Here is an 18,819-nt window from a genome sequence, read left to right as displayed (position 1 = left end):
AATTTAGTGGAGGAAAATGAGATGCTTTGTAGTCTTATATAGACATACTTAGGCTCCAATCCTACAAACATTTGTGCACATACTTAACTACTGTGAGTAGTTGCATTGATTTCAATGCAACAACTCAGGGTAAAACTAAGCATGTGTGTAAGAGTTTGTAGTACTGTGGTACTAGATTGCAAGCTCCTTGGAGCAAGAGGTGCTTTTTTTTTTTTGTTCTATTTGTATATTGCCTAGCACAATGGGGGCATGCTCCATGATTGGATAGACACTTAGATAATGCAATAATTTGTGTTACAGGTGCTCATGGAGTCATTACCTAAACCCAGTCACTTAACAGAAAGCAGGAAACCACTGTGCTATATGCTTATTAAGAATGTAAATGCATTCTCTAGAGATTCATAGAACTTAAGGTCAGGAGGAACCATTAAATCACCTAGACTGACCTCCTGTATGCAGCCCAATAATTTGATTGATTAAAACATTTCTTCTGGAAAGGCATCCAGTCTTGATCTGAAGAAATCAAAAAATGGAGAATCCATCACTTCCCTTGGTAGTTTCTTCCATTGGTTCATCATCTTCACTGGTGGACACTCTTGCCTCATTTCCAATTTGAATTTCTCTGGCTTCAGCTTCCAGCCATTAGTTCTTATGCCTTTCTCCACTAGATTAAAGAGCCTGTTCATACCCAGCAAGTTCTTCCTATGAAGGTATAATCAAGACACCTTTCAATATTTTTTCATAAAGTAAACTGATTGAACTCTAAGTATCTCACTGTAAGGCATCTTCTCTGGCCCTTGAATCATTTTTGTGGCTCAACGTGGAGCAGGTGAAGACCAAATCAGGCTTTATGCTGTAATGGCTTCACTCTTGTACTCTACCAGTGCAAGGGAATAAATGGCATGTGAGGAGGTTTAGAAGCATATTACCCAGCCCTTGCAAATTCGTTCTGTATGGATGGACCCTGCACAGAACCCGACTGAATTTCAAGGTGCCATGTGTAGGGCCTATGATAGCAATTGTATTCATTTATGTATCCTGTGCTTAGATGCCATACTGCTGATATGAAAACCTATGAAATTATGGACATGTACAGGAAGTAAAACTTCTGGCTAGAGAGAGGGGCAGCTGTGGATTGTTTTAAAACACAAAAAATTGAGTAAGGGGTGTTGAGGCGTTGCTTGTATGTTAAATCCCTTCTCCCTAATTTTTGTATCTGTCTTTAAAGATTGTGAGCTCTTGTGGAAAGGACTGATTTCTCTTGGTGTGACTTACTCCTGGGGGAATTCTGCACCTCTGTGCATGCTCAAAATTTATGTTCCCTGCAGAAAAATGATTGACAAGGCAGCCACAAAACTGGTCATGCAACTCTCCCAGCAGTATGTTTTGGGTGCCCCGGGCAGCCGACAGAGAGGTAAATCACTGTGGGGTGCAGGCAGAACTGGGGAAGACATAGCTGGTGGCTCCTACCCTGTGCCAGGCTCAGGTGCTAGTCCCAGTGGGGCTGGGGAGGATGGGACTTCCTCTTCCCCTGCATGGCATCTGGGCTGGGTCCGACCCACCCAGATTTCTCCCTGAGTTGTAGGAAACTCTGCAAACCTCTTCCCCTTCTCTCCCCTCCCCCCCCCCACGCTTCCTGCACCCATTGCTCCTCAGCTGCAGGGGGGGGAGATTCCCTGTACAAGGAACTGCTCCTGCATCCAGACCCTCTCATACCCAGACCCTCCTGCACCCTGATTCTTCCCCCCTGCCCCAAGATGAGCCCCACTCCTCCTGGACCACCCCCACAAGCTACCTGCACCTGGATCCCAACCCCATTAAGCCCCATTCCCCCAGTATCTGGGCCCCCCACACTTAGACTCCCCCCATCAACCACTTTCCTGGACCCCCCTGCTGAGTCCATTACATTTGCACCCAGAACCTGCCAAGCCCCTGTCCCCTGAGCTGCCTGCACCCAGACTGCACCACACAGAACCCTCTCAGCTCACACGTGGATTCTCCTACCTCACTAAGACCCTCCAAACTTGGCTCCTGCTTGGCAGACAGGCACCTAGTGCAGAGGGGCAGGCCCAGTCATTGTGCTGTGTCAGGCTTGCATACAGCCTCACCACTAAGTCTATTCCCTGGGATAGGGGAGCTACACAGTGATCTCGCACATCTGTGCAGCCAGTGGCCTGGGCTTCTCCAGTGCCATGCTGGAGCCTCCTTTTGTTTTGTTTTTTTTAATAAAATTTGCAGAATTAAACTTTTTGGCGCGGAATGCCCTCCAGAGTAAAATTAGCAGAACAATAATTTTACTGGCAAGGACCTACTAGGTTCCTTATGCAAGTCCAGAGGAGAATTATACAGGAAGGACATAATTTGTCACCTAAATGCTACAGTAATAGGCACCCTCAAAATACTTCAGTAGTGAAAGGTGAGTAAACAGAAAGGAGATGGCTTGTACTATTTCTAGCATATCTGCTGAACGGCATGATGGCCAAAGGATGAGTGTGCTCTCTGAGGAAAAGACCGCAACAATGAGAACTCTTAGTAAGACCAAAGCTTCCTGCCTTTCTATATGAAATGTAGAAAGCCTGGTGTGTCAGGGGCTGTGGTATCTCTGAAAGTAATGGTTTTTACTTGTGATGTGCCCGTTTCCTTAATGAATGTGTGATCCAGCTTGCAATGTATTTGAGATTCAGAGATGGTTTAAAACAGATTCCCTGCATTTGCTATACCTTTTAGAGTGCCAGTACCTGAAGGGAAACTGGCTTTTTCCTTGGCAATGGCAGCTATGCTGCCAAAGTGTGCAATTATCATCTGTTGATGTTGATGTCAACCAAAAACAAATACAAGTATTACTTAACCATCTTCATCTCTACACTCCACAACCGTTACCTTATGGAAGTGAAGCAACTTTTTTGTACAAACTGGCTACAGTTCTTCTCATTAGGCGTGTGTGTGAAGTATTCCCCCTCACCCACCCACCCTTTCATCACTCCCCAAGCACCAGAGAACACTTTCTTCCCCACCCCACCTGCAAAAGCACTTCCAAGGGAATTCTGTAATAACCCACCCATGTTTGTATTTTCTTGACCTTTTGAGATACTATAGGCCACTTCAGTGGATTATTTAGCAGGATACTGCATAAGAAAGGATGCCAGTAAACAGACTTGACAATTTCAAAACCTTTTTCTTAAACTAGTTTTGCTGCTTTCTGCTAACTGTAAGCATTTATCTGAAAAGTTTCTAGCTACCTTCTAAAAGGTTAATGTCAATGAAATCTACCCACAATGTGGGAATGCATCAGAATAAACCCTTCTCCATCTTAACTTCCAACATCTTGTCACACCATAGTGAGGACTCAGGTGTGAGATTTCAATAATATTAAAAATGACACCATAGTAAAATATTAAGACCTTGCCTCTATAAAGAGGCTGCACCGAGCAAAGAATGCCAGCTTTGTCCCATTCATTTTATTCACTAATGTTCCACTTACAATTCATACAGAACATTCTAAACAATTTAATGTTAGATTAAAAAATAGTGGGTTTTAAAAGGCCAGAGAACTAGTATGTGGTGTAATATTAGACTTAGTTTTTTAAAGAAAAACCAACTCTAGATTTTATTTGCTTTGTGAAAACTTTAATGTTTTCAAAACTATCATTGTAGTCTGTCTGACAAATGCCCCATTTAATTTCCCCTTTCATTAAATTATCCACTTTAGAAATTCAAACATACAGAAACAAATTCTATCTTGGTAAGACAGAAGTTAAGACTGAAATTGTTCTCATGTATAACACATTACATTTAAAAAATTCAGACTAAATCCTGCTTATTTTACTGTCAAATCTTCAGAAAATTACAGTACAGTATCAGTTGACTTAAATTTTCAGTGTTGCACAAAATCAAACCAGATTTGATATTCTCATTCAAAAAGTCTGAATTTGATCCTACACCATTCAAAATATATCTTCAGTTAGAAATAAAATGTGACTTAAAAAAAAAATTCTGCAGTATGATGAAAGAAACAGCCTGTACCAACATAACTGCGGTATGCACTCACCACTGGACAGCATAAAACCCCCCAATTTTTAATATTTGAGATCCGGATATAATACTGTTGCATGTACATCACAGCTGATCTCAGATCAACAAGCTTTTCTCAGAAAGGAGAGTGACATTTCAAGTCATAAGAGCAGGAGGAACAAGAGGATGACACATCTGAAAGCACAAGTTTTGTGCATAAGTTTGACCCACGTTGAGTCACTGGAGAGCAAAGCTTTAAAAAAAAAAAAAGACTGCTTGGGTAGCTAAACTTTGAATATAAGTTTAGGTTCCCCCCTTTCACTTTTAAAGGAAAATCTGAAGAAACTTATCATTGGTTTGGCTTTTAATTTAATCTTCTCTGGGTGCCTTCACTGTGTAGGCTTCCGATTTCAGGTCTTGGATTCCTAGTTGCGAACCATATGCTCTGGGACCTGCAGTAACAGAAGACAAGCATGATATAATTATATTGTGGTGTTCTCTAGTATTGTATGGCCAGTTTCTTGCTAAAATAAACAGCTCTACATTAGCAATAGATATAGTCTTGCTCCTAGAAGGCCTCTGTAGATAAGTTTGACTACTTGACTGTTGCAAAAGTGCTCAGAACTTCAATTTTTGGCTAATTTCTCAAATCCCCAAACATTTTATAGAGAATAGTTTCAGTTGCATAGTGCAGTAATTCAAGCTATGTTATATCTGTCTTACTAGCAAACCTTATGTTGCACACATGGAAAAGTGATCCTCTCTCTACCCCAAGTTTCTTGTATTTTTTTATGCTCCTTTTTACTACGCCAATAGCCTGGTGCTGTGGCGCAGGGATGTACGACAGTACATGGGTCTAGTCCTTGTTTTGCCAGTGACTTGTATTAGGTGAGGCAAGTAACTTAAACTTCTCCATTGGCCTGCTCCAAAGACCAGGCTCAAGGTCTTCCACAAGTACCTCCCTGTGGCTCTACATCCTAGATTGACTACACTCAGCCTTTTTACAAGTCCCAGTTGTCCATTAAACTATCACCTGATTCCCCACAGTTACTCCCTCAGGCTGAGAAGCAGCTAATTAATTATGGTGCAGTGGGACTGGCCCATCTCCCCTTAAAGGGGCCAGCCACCCTGTGACAGGTTTCAATGATTTGCTGAATGTGGGTCTGAGTTAATTAAGAGCACTTCTGTCACCCTCCATTCCTTTGCCCACAACAGACAGGAGGAGACAGGCATCCTCCAGAATATATCTCTACCTCAATATAACGCTGTCCTTGGGAGCCAAAAAATCTTAGCACGTTATAGGTGAAACCACGTTATATTGAACTTGCTTTGATCCACTGGAGCCCCTCGGAGCACTGTTTTACCACGTTGTATCTGAATTTGTGTTATATTGGGTCATGTTATATCTGGGTAGAGGTGTATATGAATGTTCTGAGGTTCAGAAGGAGGTAAGAGGCAGACCAGTTGAAAGCCTCTGCGTAAAGATAAAGGGAGGGGTAGGCGTGGAAGGACAATATCATGGTAGGGGGTCTACTATGGACCACCAAATCAGGAAGAGGAGGTGAAGGAGGCATTTCTACATTTAAAAAAACAAAACACAAGAACTGGTTCTAACACAGGACCAGACATCTTTTGGAAAAGTAGTACAGTAAAATGCAAAATTCCAATATGTTCTTGGAGTGTGTTGGGGACAACTTCTTATTTCAGACAGTGGAGGAAGTAATGAGTGGTAGTCAGATAAGACTGGCTTCTGACTAACAGAGCAATTGGTTGTGAAACTGAAGATGGAATGGAATTTGGGTGAAAGTGATCATGAAATCATAGATTTCATGATTCCTAAGGAAAGGAAGGGGTGAGAGCAGCAGAATCAAGTAAAATTGCTTTTTGAAAAGCAGACAAACTGAGAATTCGTAGGGAAGTTCCGGGGGCGGGGGGGTCTAAGGGAAAAAGGAGTTCAGGAGAACTGGCAGTTTCTCAAGGAGACCAACTTAAATTCACCGCAAACTATCCCAAGACAAAGGAAAGATCGGAAGAATAGCAAGAGACCAATGTGGCTGCATCAGGAGCACTTCAATTATCTGAAAATCAAAAACTATGTTGCTAAAGATGAATACAAAGAATAGCAGAAGCATGTAGGGACAAAATCCAGAAGTATAAAGCACAAAATGAACTGCACCTAATGAGACATAAAAGCCAATAAGAGGTTCCTAATGTATTATTAAAACAAGAGACAAAAGGAAAAGTCTATGGGGAAGGGGAGATAATAATGGATGACACAAAGAAGGCAAAGGTGTATAATGCCTATTTGCTTCAGTCTTCACTAAAAAGATGCTTAACAAAAATTAGCAATGCAGGGGAAGGAACACAAACCAAAATAAGGCAAGAACTGGTTATCTAAATATTCTATATGTATTCAGATAGTCAGAGCCTGATGAAATTCACTCTAGGATACTGAAGCAATCTCAGAATCATTAGCAATTATCTTTGAGAACTCATGGATGATGGGTGAGGTCCCAGAGGAGGGCTGTGATGGAGTGTACTAGCCCCACACTGGAGAGGAAGGGGTTAAAACAGTGTTCTTAGCAGCAAAAGCCACACCTCCCTGACCCTACTGGGCATTCTCCAACTGCTGCTGCTACAGTATAAAAGGGGCAGCCTAGCTCAGTCTTGGCTGGCTACCAAGGAGGAAGGATGCATCTTGCTGGCATCAGCCAAGGAGCAGCCAGAATTCCAGATCGCAGGAGATGCTGAGTTCCAGGCAGGGACCCAGGTACTTGCTGATGCCCCAGGGAGATTGCAGTTGCCACTTGAGGAGCCCAGAGACTCCCGAGACACCGTGACCTCAACTTCAAAAGTCATGGTAGGAAGCAGCCCAGGGAGGGACTAGCCAGTGTCCCAGCAGCAGTCAGCATGTTGCGGGAGGATTCCCTGCTGACTTAGTGGTGAACCCATTGACCACTACCAGGGCCCTGAGCTGGGACCAGGTGGAGCAGGGAGGGCTTGGGTCCCCCTATCTAGCTGCCCCCTTTGGGGGGTGGCCCATCAAAGCACCTCCCACTGACTGGCCATTAGGCTGCGCTTCCCCACAGCCAAGGAGAACCCTACTGACTTTGGCCATTAGGCCATGCATCCCTGCAGCCTAAGGGAGTCTTACTGACTCTGGCCATTGGGCCAAGCTTCCCAGCAATCCAGGGAGTCCTATTAGCTCTAACCCTGGGCCTACCCTGCCCCTGCCCCACCTCCAGGGGAATGGGGTGTACTGGCCCTGTGAAAAGGGCAAATATTGTACTTATCTTTTTAAAAAGAACAAAGATGATCAATGCAATTAGAGAACACTCACCATAATTTTGAAATCTGGAAAGATGTTTGAACAAATTAATCAATCAATTTGTAAGCATCTAGAGGATAACAGGGTTTAAGTAATAGCCAGCATAACCTGTCAAAAACAAAACATGCCAAACCAACCTCATTGACAGGGTTGCTGGCCTAATGGATAGGAGGGAAGCAGTAGGTGTGACATCTTGATATTTAGTAAGGTTTTTGACAGAGTCCCACATAAAGAAACTAGGGAATGTGGTTTAGATTAAATTACTATTAACTGGTTGGAAGACCATACTCAAAGAGTAGCTACCAATGGTTCTCTGGGGTACTGCAGGGGTCAGTTCTGGGTCCGGTACTAGTCAACATTTTCATTTAATGACTTGGATAATAGAGTGGAGAGCATTCTTACAATTTCCCAGGTGACACCAAGCTGGGAAGGATTGCAACCACTTTGGTGGACAGGATTAGAATTCAAGACCAGCTTGACAAATTGTTCATTTCATACTAGTTGTCCAAGAAGAAATTCAATAAAGGCAAGTGCAAATCACTATGCTTAGGAAGGAAAAATCAAATGCATAACTACAAAATAGGGAATAACTGTCTAGGCAGTAGTAGTAGTGCAGAAAAAGATCTGGGAGCTATGTGATTCAGCAATGTGATTCAGTTGCAAAAACAAAAAAACTAATGTCATTCTGAGGTGTATTAACAGGAAGTACTGTATGTAAGACACAAGATGGAACTGTCCCCCTCTATTCTACACCGGAGAGGTCTCAGCCAGAGTAGCATGTAGTTTTGGATGCTATACATTAAGAAAGAGATGTGGACAAACTAAGAGTCCAGAGGACAGCAACAAAAAACCATTACAAGGTTTAGAAAACCTGACCTATGAGGAAAGGTTAAGCTGGAGCTGTTTAGTCTTGAGAAGATTGAGGGAGACCTGATAAGACATTAAATATAAGGGATCTTAAAGAGGATGGTGGTAAATTGTTTTCCATGTTTACTGAAAGTAGGACAAATAGTAATTTGTTTAATCTGCATCAAGGGAGATTTAAGTTACCTATTAGGGGAAAAACTAAGTACAGGATAATCAAGCACTGGAACAGGCTTCCAAGGGAGGTTGTGGTACCCTGATCAGTGGAGGTTTTTATGAATAGATTACCACAGAGGTTCTCAAACTGTGGTTCGTGACTGTTTTGATGGGGTCACCAGGGCTGAAGCCTAGAGCCCCAAGCAGGGCTGAAGGTAGGGGGTCACAATTTTTTCTAGTAAGGGGGGGGTCATGATTTTTCTAGTCTAAATGGGGTCACCAGCACAAAGTTTGATAAACACTGGACTAGACAAACATACTTCATCTCACCTCAGCACAGGGAGCTGGACTAGGAGACCTTCTGAGGTCCCTTCCAGCCCCTCATTTCTATGATTTGCTACTTCATAAGATAGGATGGCATGCCCTGACACCTTTACTCTCCTAACATAGCTGTGCATTTCTTGTGTTGTAGCAATGTGTAACAAAACAGACCAGCTGAGTTCCACCTCAGTACCATGATGAGAACACTAAAATGTAATATTAGGACTTCATGCTGCAATTTTTTTAATTATGCACGTCCAGATTGGTGCTCCAACTAAAGATAAGTATCTCTGCTTTAGATTAGGCAGTTATGCCTGGTCCATTCTATTGGGAGAGCTTGCAGAGAACACTATATTTGTTGAGAGCAGGTGTCATTCACCATGCCAACCATGCAATGGAGAGTACAATGTCATGCAAATTCATAGAAGAAGCAAATAATTATCAATTGCTGTTGCCTTTTTTTCCTTCTATGTGTTTTAGGGGACCTATGCTGAAGGAATGCAAATAGCATGATATCACAAAACAATTTTAATTTCTTTAAGAGACCTCTGGGGGAATGTAAGGTTTGAACTTTTCATAGATTTTAATTTTCAAAAGTTAAGAATAAATTCACTAGCTTAAACAAAAAGTTACCAGCCAATTCTTTCCTGCATTTGAATACTTTGCAGGGAGCAGCCATTGTCCTTATTAGAAGTGCATAAACTTGTTAATCACTTCTATGCCTAAGCATTACCAATCAAGTCATTACTATTACTGCCAGCTTCTAAGAATCATGCACATTAGAAATCTATATCTATCCCTTTTTTTGAACAGAATGTTGTAATATGTAAACAGGATACTAATCATGGAAATTCAAAAACCCAAAATGCAGTCAGATTAAAAATATTAAATAAGAAAGATGATAGGTTTGTAATAATGAACTTTTGTATTAGTTATCTGATAAAGTAAATCTATTCCACTGATTTAAGATAAATGGTGAACAATGCCATACACCGTTAGTTTGAAAAAAGTAAAATGCAAAAGGAAAATCATTTTTATAAACAAGAGGCACTAAAGTATTAGATGACTTACTGCTGCTTTCAAAGCTTGCTCCAGATCTTCCAGTATATCTTGTGCATCCTCCAAACCAATTGACAGGCGAATCAAAGTATCATTGATCCCAAGAACCTCTCTCTCCTCTTCAGGAACTGAGGCGTGAGTCATAATAGCCCTGAACAAAAAGAAAAATGGTCTCTGTGCAGACCCATTAGGAGTTTTATTAAATAACTAATTTAGCTGGCCTTTACAATTATCTGCCAGCTCTGTAGGAGTGGTGACAGTCTACTTAATCTACACATCAAAAGCCCAGATCCAAAAAAAACTAGCATAGCTCCAATTAAGTCAATGGGGTATCAACTAGAATAAATCTATATAGCTCTACTGACTTCACTCGTTTGTACTAGCTGAGAATCTGGTACAATATTGCCTCACTATAACTGCTAAAGGAAAAACAGTGGGTACTTTGGACACTCTAGCTCCAAGTTTTCATCTGGAAAAGGAAGCAATATCTATCCTACTTTCCTTCAATCTTTTTATTGTGTTTGTCTAAACATGGGATATCTAAAAGTCTTCCTGCTGGAACTGGATATCTGTGTTTTAAAGACCATGGTTTGAAGGTAAATTCAAAGAAACTGAGGTTATGCAAGTAAGGAAGGTAAAAGAAGAACTGAGTCAAGTTTCAAGTGAGAAGCTGAATCAGAGAGAGAATTTGTGTACTTGGAAACATAGGTGGTGAGTTATATGGGACCATGTGCCCATGCGCCACCAAGGTTTGGGCTTGTATCTTCAGAGCCATCCTGTCCATAGGGTCCAGGGTGGCCTGGGTGGCTTGCAGGGGGCCTGGTGCTGGCAGCAGTGAGAGTCCTTCCCCCAAGTCCCCACCCTTGCCCCACCTCTTCCTATCCCTGCTCTGCCCGGCCTCTTCCTACCCCTTTTCCCCAAGCCTCCACCCCACCTCTTTCTGGCTTCCGCCCCCTCCCCGCGAGTGACACCAGGAGCCAGAGGGGCAGGGCAGGCTGGGGCCGGGGTCACTTGCTGCTGCTGGCACCAGGCCCCCTGCTAACCTCCCCGGTCACCCTGAAGCCCACATTCCCCTGAAGCATGGGGCACCCCAAAGGGTGGGGCCCAGGGCGACTGCCTTGGTCCATCCTATGGATGGGATGGCTCTGCTTGGACTCGTTCTGGGCACCACCAAAAATAAGACAAACCTGAAGCCCGTGCTTGGAAAGTATACTTAGTGCCACTGGAGAGAGATTTGGAGAACTGAAAATAAGAAACCAGTGTTCATGGGTGGCAGTGAAAAACATGGTAGGAGTATTGAGACCAGCAATTAAGTTACAAACTGAAAGAAAGTATATGCTGCATGTGTCAGTCCCTGCCCGATCTATGATTTGGAAATTGTGGGCCTTACAGAGAAGAAAAGGTACAAGTAGTAGAAAATGAGATACTGGGGAGACTGGAATGCTAGAGGAGGGTAGAGAGAGTGAGCATGGAAGAAATTGGGAGGAAGATGAACTTGTACTCTCCAGCCTGTCATTGAGAGGCCCATGTTTGAGGTGGGCTGGACATATGGATAAGAATGGGAGAAGAATGACCAGCAAAGAAAGAATGGCAGGAACAAGACAACAAGTAAGGAGGTGGAAAATCAAGGATGGAAAGACTGTTGTGACACGTTGCTATATAGGATTCTTAATCCTGCAGGATAATGACCCAAATTCAACCTTTAGGGCCATATTGGTAGATAATGTTTGTATTTTTGTGGGTTTTTTTATTTATTTTGTTAGAGGTTAATGTACCCAAATAGTTCCTGTCTATGCTGGAATCTATTTATTCAGAGATCAAAAGGAGAGCCTAACAGTTACATGAACTGTAAATATAGTGAGATCACTTTATTGATCTTTGAAATATATAGCAAATCACCACCCAAATGGTGGAAAATGGGCAATTGTCTTATGTTAATCCATGTAGCTAATTACTGGTGATGCTTAGGAAATAGGTCTACTTCAGAGTCTCAATTACCTATTGTTCGCCTAAGGATTCTGAACTGTCAAGAGAAGGCCTGGAACTGTAGTTAAAAACAAACCCTTGGGTCCTGATCCTTTTTATCTCCGATCCACTTGATGCATTATGCAGGGGAAGCTTGAGTTGTAAGGCTGAGATCTCCAGTCCCTCCTGGATATGAATATTGGACTATAACCTATGAACTAATTCTAATAGAACTCTTTGCAACTACAGTGCTCCCTATCTCTACTAATGTCTGTATGTCTACTGATCTTTTAACCAATTCAGGTCTGTCGCATCTTACGCTGGGGTTGTGTTCTGCAGTCAGCACGTAAAGCGAAAATCGAATATAGTCAGTTACATTGAGTGTAATGGCGGGCAGAATCACCCGCACTACAGGTACAGTATTAAAATTGTTCCTTTTTTGTTTTTGCTGACTGTGTAAAGCTGAAATCGTGCATGTTAAATGCACGTAAGATGCAACAGACCTGTACACTTTTTTTAAAAAAAAACCCACTAAAAATTGGCTGTAAGCATGTATGTGGGTAAGAACTGAAATATTCATTAACCTGGGAGGTAATGCTTCTGATCCTTGAGATTGGTAGAACTTTCTTATGATTAAGATTTTCAATAATCCTCATCATATTTGACTTGGGTGTCTGGGTAGAAGCCCAAGGCTGGGTTGCTATAAGGGAACTGTGTTTTAGCTTCCAGGTAACCAGTACGGTATTACAGAAGTTGTTTTGTGCAGGCTTGGTAAATCTAGGTAGTGGAATATCCACCAGTTTTGAGGATTATCTGCTCTAATTGAATAACCTCAATGGGCTCCCTGGGGATCCTGGTCACAACTGTCAAGAGGTTTAAAGAGGAAACAGGATTGGAACTCCAAGGCCTACAAACTTGTGCCATGGACCAAGAGGAGTGATAAAGAATTGTGAGCAACTCTGATCCCATGTAAACCAGAAAAGGACTTGAGAAGGGAAGTGAATTAAACAAACATTCCTAGACATTTAAAAGTGGGCCACATAGGAAAGGTAAGAGCTGATAAGAGCTTTACAGGTATTAGACTCAATACCACCCTTATTTACAGACTTATCTCCCATTCATTTCAGTGGGAACTCAGCCCATATGCAAGGGCAGAAGCTGACAATGGTATACACATCATGCAGAGAATGGCCAATTTTTCCTTTGTATTCTCCTCACCCCAAGCTGACAGACAATATTAAATTCATTTTCACTACTAGCTGCAGTGGCTACAGCATTAGCAGAGAAGCACAGGTCTTGAAAGATTCAACCATTTTATCTTCAAAGTCTTCAGATAAGCCCAGAATGATCTAGTGTCATATAATGAAATAATGTTACAAACCCTGTGTTTGAAACCAGTAAACTTTATTTTAGAGTGGTAGCCGAGTGAGTCTGTGTGGCATAACACATTTATTTGGGCATAAGCGCTGTGTGGGGGGAGGAGAGGGGGAAGATATACAGTGCTTACTATATTTTTCACTCCATGTATCTGATGAAGTGGGTTTTAGCCCACGGAAGCTTATGCCCAAATAAATGTTAGTCTCTAAGATGCCACAATGACTCCTCTTTGTATGGAAAAACATGTGCATGTAGTTTTGTGTGCCAAGTATGCCCTCTTGTGTACAGAGTTAAAATAGACTTTTTTACACTAGCAAAACTGAATAAGTACAGTAGAACCTTAAAGATAAGAACACCAGAGTTGTGCACTGACCAGTCAACTGGACACCATGTGAAACTGGAAGTAGCCAATCAGGCAGCAGCAGAGGCCTGTCCCCAAAAAACCCAACCAAGTACTGTGCTTGTATTGCATCTTAAAGGTAGGCACATCTAGGCTGTCTGTCCCCACACATGGGGCAGCCACTTACAGTTAGGAAGTGAAGATACTGGCGCTGCCAGCCCAAGACCACAGAGCAGGAGCAGTGTGAGGGTCTGTGCTTTCACCCCCTCTCCTCTCCCCAGAAGGTGGGGGATGTGCTGTTTTTAAACCACCCCCCTCTCCACCGCCTCCCCCCGACAGAATAGGGACAAGCTTGCCAATTCAGTCTGACCCAGAGATAGAATCTGCTTGCAAGGAAGCTGCTAGCACAGAGGAGGGAGCTCAGATCCTACTGGAGCCCAGCCTGGAGTGTCAGCTGCTAGAGCCCAAACTACACTTTGTAATTCTGAACAAACATTTCAGAGTTACGGACAACTTCCATTCCCAATGTCTGTAACCCTGAGGCTTTACTGTACATCATGTGGATTTAGTGAATCCATTGTCCATACTTTCATTCGTGGCTGAGACTCCCACTTTGAAGAAGGTAGGCCAAAGAACAATACTGTGCTGCAAAAAAGCCAATGATATACTGTGGAAAAAACTGAAGGATATTCCTTGATTTACAGTGACTGAGGGGGTAGTTTTTCAGTTGATCTAAATGCTACTAACATAACCTCACCTTAAGCCAATGACACAATAAAATATAATATTTTTGAGGGAGGAATTTTCTGCTTTTGCTTCACTCACATTTTACTAATCCTGCTAGTTTGTATAGTTAAGGATAAGAGAGGCAAAGATTAAATAGGCCCTGAGTGAGATTCTAAGAGGCACAGCACAGAACTTGCAGCCCAGTTCCCCTAGAAGAGACACCGGGGATTCTTTGTGCCCTCCGAAGCCCTTGAGGCCTGTGTAAGTTACACCAGCTTTCCAGGGCTGCTTTGGGGGGGGTCACAGCGCCACCCAGAATCTCCTCGCTGCTGTGCACTGCAGCTCATTAAGCCTTGTGGTGGATTTAGAGCTGCCTGTAATAGTTCATGAATGTGGTATTTTGAACTAATTGTGTTATCTGCTGTATGCAGATATTGTGAATCATGGTTTTGTCAGGAAATGTATCCAGAAAGGGGAGGTGTGGTTATCTGCAGAAAGATGTAACTATCAAGACAATGCAGAGCAATTTGCTTTAAAGTCCTGGCTCAGCCCCTGCTTGCTGGGCCTGCCAGACCAGCTCCACCCAGGAGGGACTCAGCCCCTTGGAGAGGGAAGGGATCAAGCAATCTCAAAAGGGTTTACACGCATAGATACTCCTTTGAGGGGATCTGACACTGTTGGTGAGCTAACTGACCCCTGGCCTCCAGAGGCCAGGGTAAGACAGGGCTATCTAAACCTTTAGGTAAGACAGATATGAACATAGACAATTTTTCAAACAAACAGTCTCTCATATCCTATGCTGCATTCCTACTGTTAAGATTAAATAATACTTTGTTTTAGGAAGGCTGTGTGGGGTCATTATATTCACCACTGATCCCATCTCATGAAGGGAAGAACAGCAGGTAGCCAAAACCCAGTTGGATATACTGATCAGTCATGTTTGGTATCCAGGGCACTGTAGCCTAGCACACAGGCTGAATGTGGAAGAATCAGGGAATTCTACCATAAGGAGGCTAAAGACTTGAGACCTAAGATACGGAGGGGGTGCGCTAAAGAGTCCGGAAAAGGGGACAGACATAAAGCTTGCTCTGAACTGTGCCACTCCCCTGCTGCTCCGTGCCGCACCCCACCACCTACACCAGGACTTAGGAGGAGATGCTTAGAAGCAGGAGTGCAAGTAGGGCGGTACCCTGTACCTGCAAGAGATTTCTAGTAGGTTGCGGTGGCAGGGTGCACGGCTGCACTCTGCTCCTTTTCAGGCTAGGGAGGGTATTCATTCCTAGGGCTTTAACAGCACAATCCATGTGCTAACAAACTTAAACAAAGCCTTTGTAGCATAAGTCGTGCTGTTTTATGTTGGTCAGGAGTCCTCAGGAGGGGGGATGGAAGGTATTTAAATAAGTGGTTTTGGTTCTTTTTCTCTCCATTAGTCTGAATTATCTATGACATTCATACTGTATCATATTAAGTCCAAATCATTAGAGGAATGCCTCTGCATGCACTGACCAGAGGATGTTTGGATTCTGATGTCAGCCCAGTTCTGCAGCCTGACAGGAATCAGTGGTGGTGTCCCAGTATAATTGAACATACAATTCTTTTTTGCAGACAAATTAGTCTAACATGCATTTTGTTAACTGGAACAACAAAATTTAAAAAAACCCACAAGGGCCTCATGTTCAGGCTTTGTGGGTGAGAGAACTATAAGTGAAGATTATAATACTGGACATTGACAGCTTTAAACCAGCTACCTCAGGAATCTACTAAGAACTTTGCTGAAACTATGTTCTTCATCTTAGCAATAGTGCTAAGACTTATCACACATCTGCCCACCTTTATTTGAAGGAAGCACCTTCTGATCTGACAGCTCTGGCACTGTCACTTTCATTCGGAACAATTTACAAAACTTGGAACCTAATCCTGTAAACCCTTAATCATTTGATCAGTCCCATTGAAGACAATGGGATTACTTGCATAACTATGGACCATTTTTGTGGCAAGAGTTTCAGGAGTCCGTTCCTATGAATGAAGTTGAATCACCCCAATTTGAAATACATTTGGGTACAAGAGCCTAATGCAGTTTAGGATACATTCTATTTAAAATTTGTTTTTTATTAAATCATACATATGGTGAAATGGTTCCTCACCCAAATCCCCTATAAACAGACCGAATACTACATATCTGGGGGGAAGTGAAGAGTTAAGCATGTTGATGTTCGTACATACAAAACACCCATTTCAGCACTGCACTGGAAAATATAGTTGAACTTAAACTTTCTTCAAATTCCATAGAAAATTAACAGCCCCAATTGTTTTGTTAATCAGCATGTACCTAACAAAAAGTTACATGCCTTCTAAGAAAAAAGAATCAGTCCACACTTACTGGGAAAAAAAAATCCTTCCAACTGGTGTTCAGAAGAGTGCTATAAGACACATACATAACCTCATGAGCAAAGGGTGGCAAGGATAATGTGGGAGGATATGACCAGCAATAAATAAATAAAGTCCCAAAGAGGCAGAGGTTCACAGATTTGCAAACCTAAAAACCTGTGTTATGCTTTAAACCACCTCATCACATAACTTTTTAATGTCCATAAATCTGGTAACTGCAAAGGAACACTGAAGCCCATTAACCTGAATGTGTGGCAGTATGCTGTCACTGACTAGGCTCAAAGGCTCATTCACAGCTGAACAGCTGAAAATTAACCTTGCCTTTTTAGGCTAAACGGTCATATTACTGGCTCCATCTCTGTTGTTACATAACAGAACAAAACTCCAGTGGGGCATGGTGCTGGCACAGAGGGTCTTCAGAATTTCTTGTAGTCATGTACATGAAATAGCTGGTACTTACGATTAGGCTATTTCTATGCATGTATATTCATCTTGGTATCTGAAGTTATGAAGATTAGCTCTGGTTACTACATGTTTGCTCTTGTGGTAATGCCCACAAGTTATTTAGCCAGCACATGAAGGGACAAGTCAAGTTGAACGGCTCATTAAGGAAGACTTAGCTCACAATAGACCCTGGAAAATGCCCGTCTACACTTAGAATGTTCACAGGAAACGTCCATTAACTACAATATGGGTGGGGGTGATGGACATGTAACTTGCCCATGTGACTCCAAATACCATCTTTCACCGTGAGAATAGATTTCCCTTCACTTGGCAGAAGCTAAAAGGCCCTGGAAACATCTCCATTTTGCTGCTTTCCTGCTCCAGCCTCTGGACAATGAACATATACTAATGGGAGCGTTCTAACCAAGGGACTGAGGACTTCAAGGTAATCTGGAGCCTTCATATTCCTTGATCCTTTGCAGATGGACTTATGAGTTGGATATGGTACAGAGACTGTTCTAGCCTCTGATTGCTGATTTCTCTCTTGCCTTGCAATGGACAAAGATCAGCTGTCTGCTGACTTTCTCACATGAGTCAGCAGCCTTTGATACCTGTGGTATAAGCAACATAGCTCTTGCTTGAGTGGTTTTGTTCCTTCCTCTCCAGATGTCAAAGCTTGTTCCCCTTGAAGTCAATAGCAAAACTCCTTTTGATTTCAGTGGAACAGGATTTGGCCCCAAGAGATCAGAGAATGTGATTTTGATCAACTGCTTATCTGTCCAGAGAGATTTCTCATGCATATTCTGCCAGGCTGATTTTGATTGCCCCTCCTGTATGTCATGCTGAGGAAAATAATAAAACAAACAATGTGGGCTGTAGGTCTATCAAGATGCACATAGCATAGACTATTCTATGCCTCTTTTCCATCAAACCCAGATGGTGGAGCATCTTTGCTTTCTTAGTGCCTGGCGGAGAGCAATACTTAGATAAAGGCAAGCTGGCAGAAGCTTAGTTTGGACATAAGGGAGGCACTTATGTGTTAAAGGAAAATGGGGTGATTATCCTTCCTATCCTCCTTTCATTTAAAAAGTTTTCAATTCGGGGTGCTGCTGGATCCTCAATGACACCTGGAAGTACCTGGGGGCCTAAAGTATCATTTTACAACTGTATTTGTGTAACACATGGAGGGCCATGTGGGGAGGTCACGTTCCCCCCGCTTGCATCCCTCTTATGAGTGCAGTACCGGCAAGAAATGATTTCTACTTGCACCACTGCTTAGAAAGCAGCCTTATGGCCATCTTCCACAATGCCTAAAATAAGGGAATTCTCCATCAGCCAGAACCATGGCTTTTAGGGCTACTTTCTGCTATTGTGATCCTTTTACCTGGCATTTTATGGGACTGGAGAGGAGGTAAAGAAGTCATGGGAAGGTCTTGGTGACACCATACTGTACCATTGAAAGCAAGAGTCTTCCATTGTTTAAATTTCTAAAATATGATCACATCACTGCTCATTTCTTGACCAGCCATAAAATGCTCACATGATATAAAAATTAGCTCTACGGTGGTTGGCCCCAAAGTGAAACATTCAAATTTTAAACACTACACAGTTTCAAGATGACCACAAAATCCAACGGAAGCTTTTCTTCCACAGAAAGTGCAATTTAAGGATTGTTTCATCTTAAATCTCTACTGGAAGACTGACTTACGGATGTTCTGCTAGGCTTTCATATCCTCCCAGACTCTCAGCCAGTGCGAAAAGCTATAGCAGGAAATACAAAAGTTCACTTTGGAAAAACTGCTTGTTTGTTTATTTGAAACAAGGCAAGAGGATTTAAAAC

General features: G+C 42.5%; 1 protein-coding gene across 1 annotated transcript in view; it reads right to left on the bottom strand.

Moving 5' to 3' along the window:
• Nucleotides 1–3,443: 3,443 nt before the first annotated feature.
• Nucleotides 3,444–18,819, bottom strand: part of CTH (cystathionine gamma-lyase) — a 50,840-nt gene continuing 35,464 nt past the window's right edge. Inside the window, exons 11-13 of the mRNA XM_045026868.1 lie at nt 18,688–18,740; nt 9,752–9,890; nt 3,444–4,463 (exon numbers count right to left, since the gene is read on the bottom strand). Of these exons, the coding sequence (XP_044882803.1) occupies nt 4,437–4,463; nt 9,752–9,890; nt 18,688–18,740 (219 nt within the window). The 3' untranslated portion in view covers nt 3,444–4,436. The remainder of the gene's footprint in view (nt 4,464–9,751; nt 9,891–18,687; nt 18,741–18,819) is intronic.

The sequence above is a fragment of the Mauremys mutica genome, chromosome 8, assembly GCF_020497125.1.
Source record: "Mauremys mutica isolate MM-2020 ecotype Southern chromosome 8, ASM2049712v1, whole genome shotgun sequence".
NCBI lineage: Eukaryota > Metazoa > Chordata > Testudines > Geoemydidae > Mauremys > Mauremys mutica.
Note: the sequence above shows the minus strand (reverse complement) of the source record. Positions and strands in the feature narration are given on the sequence as shown.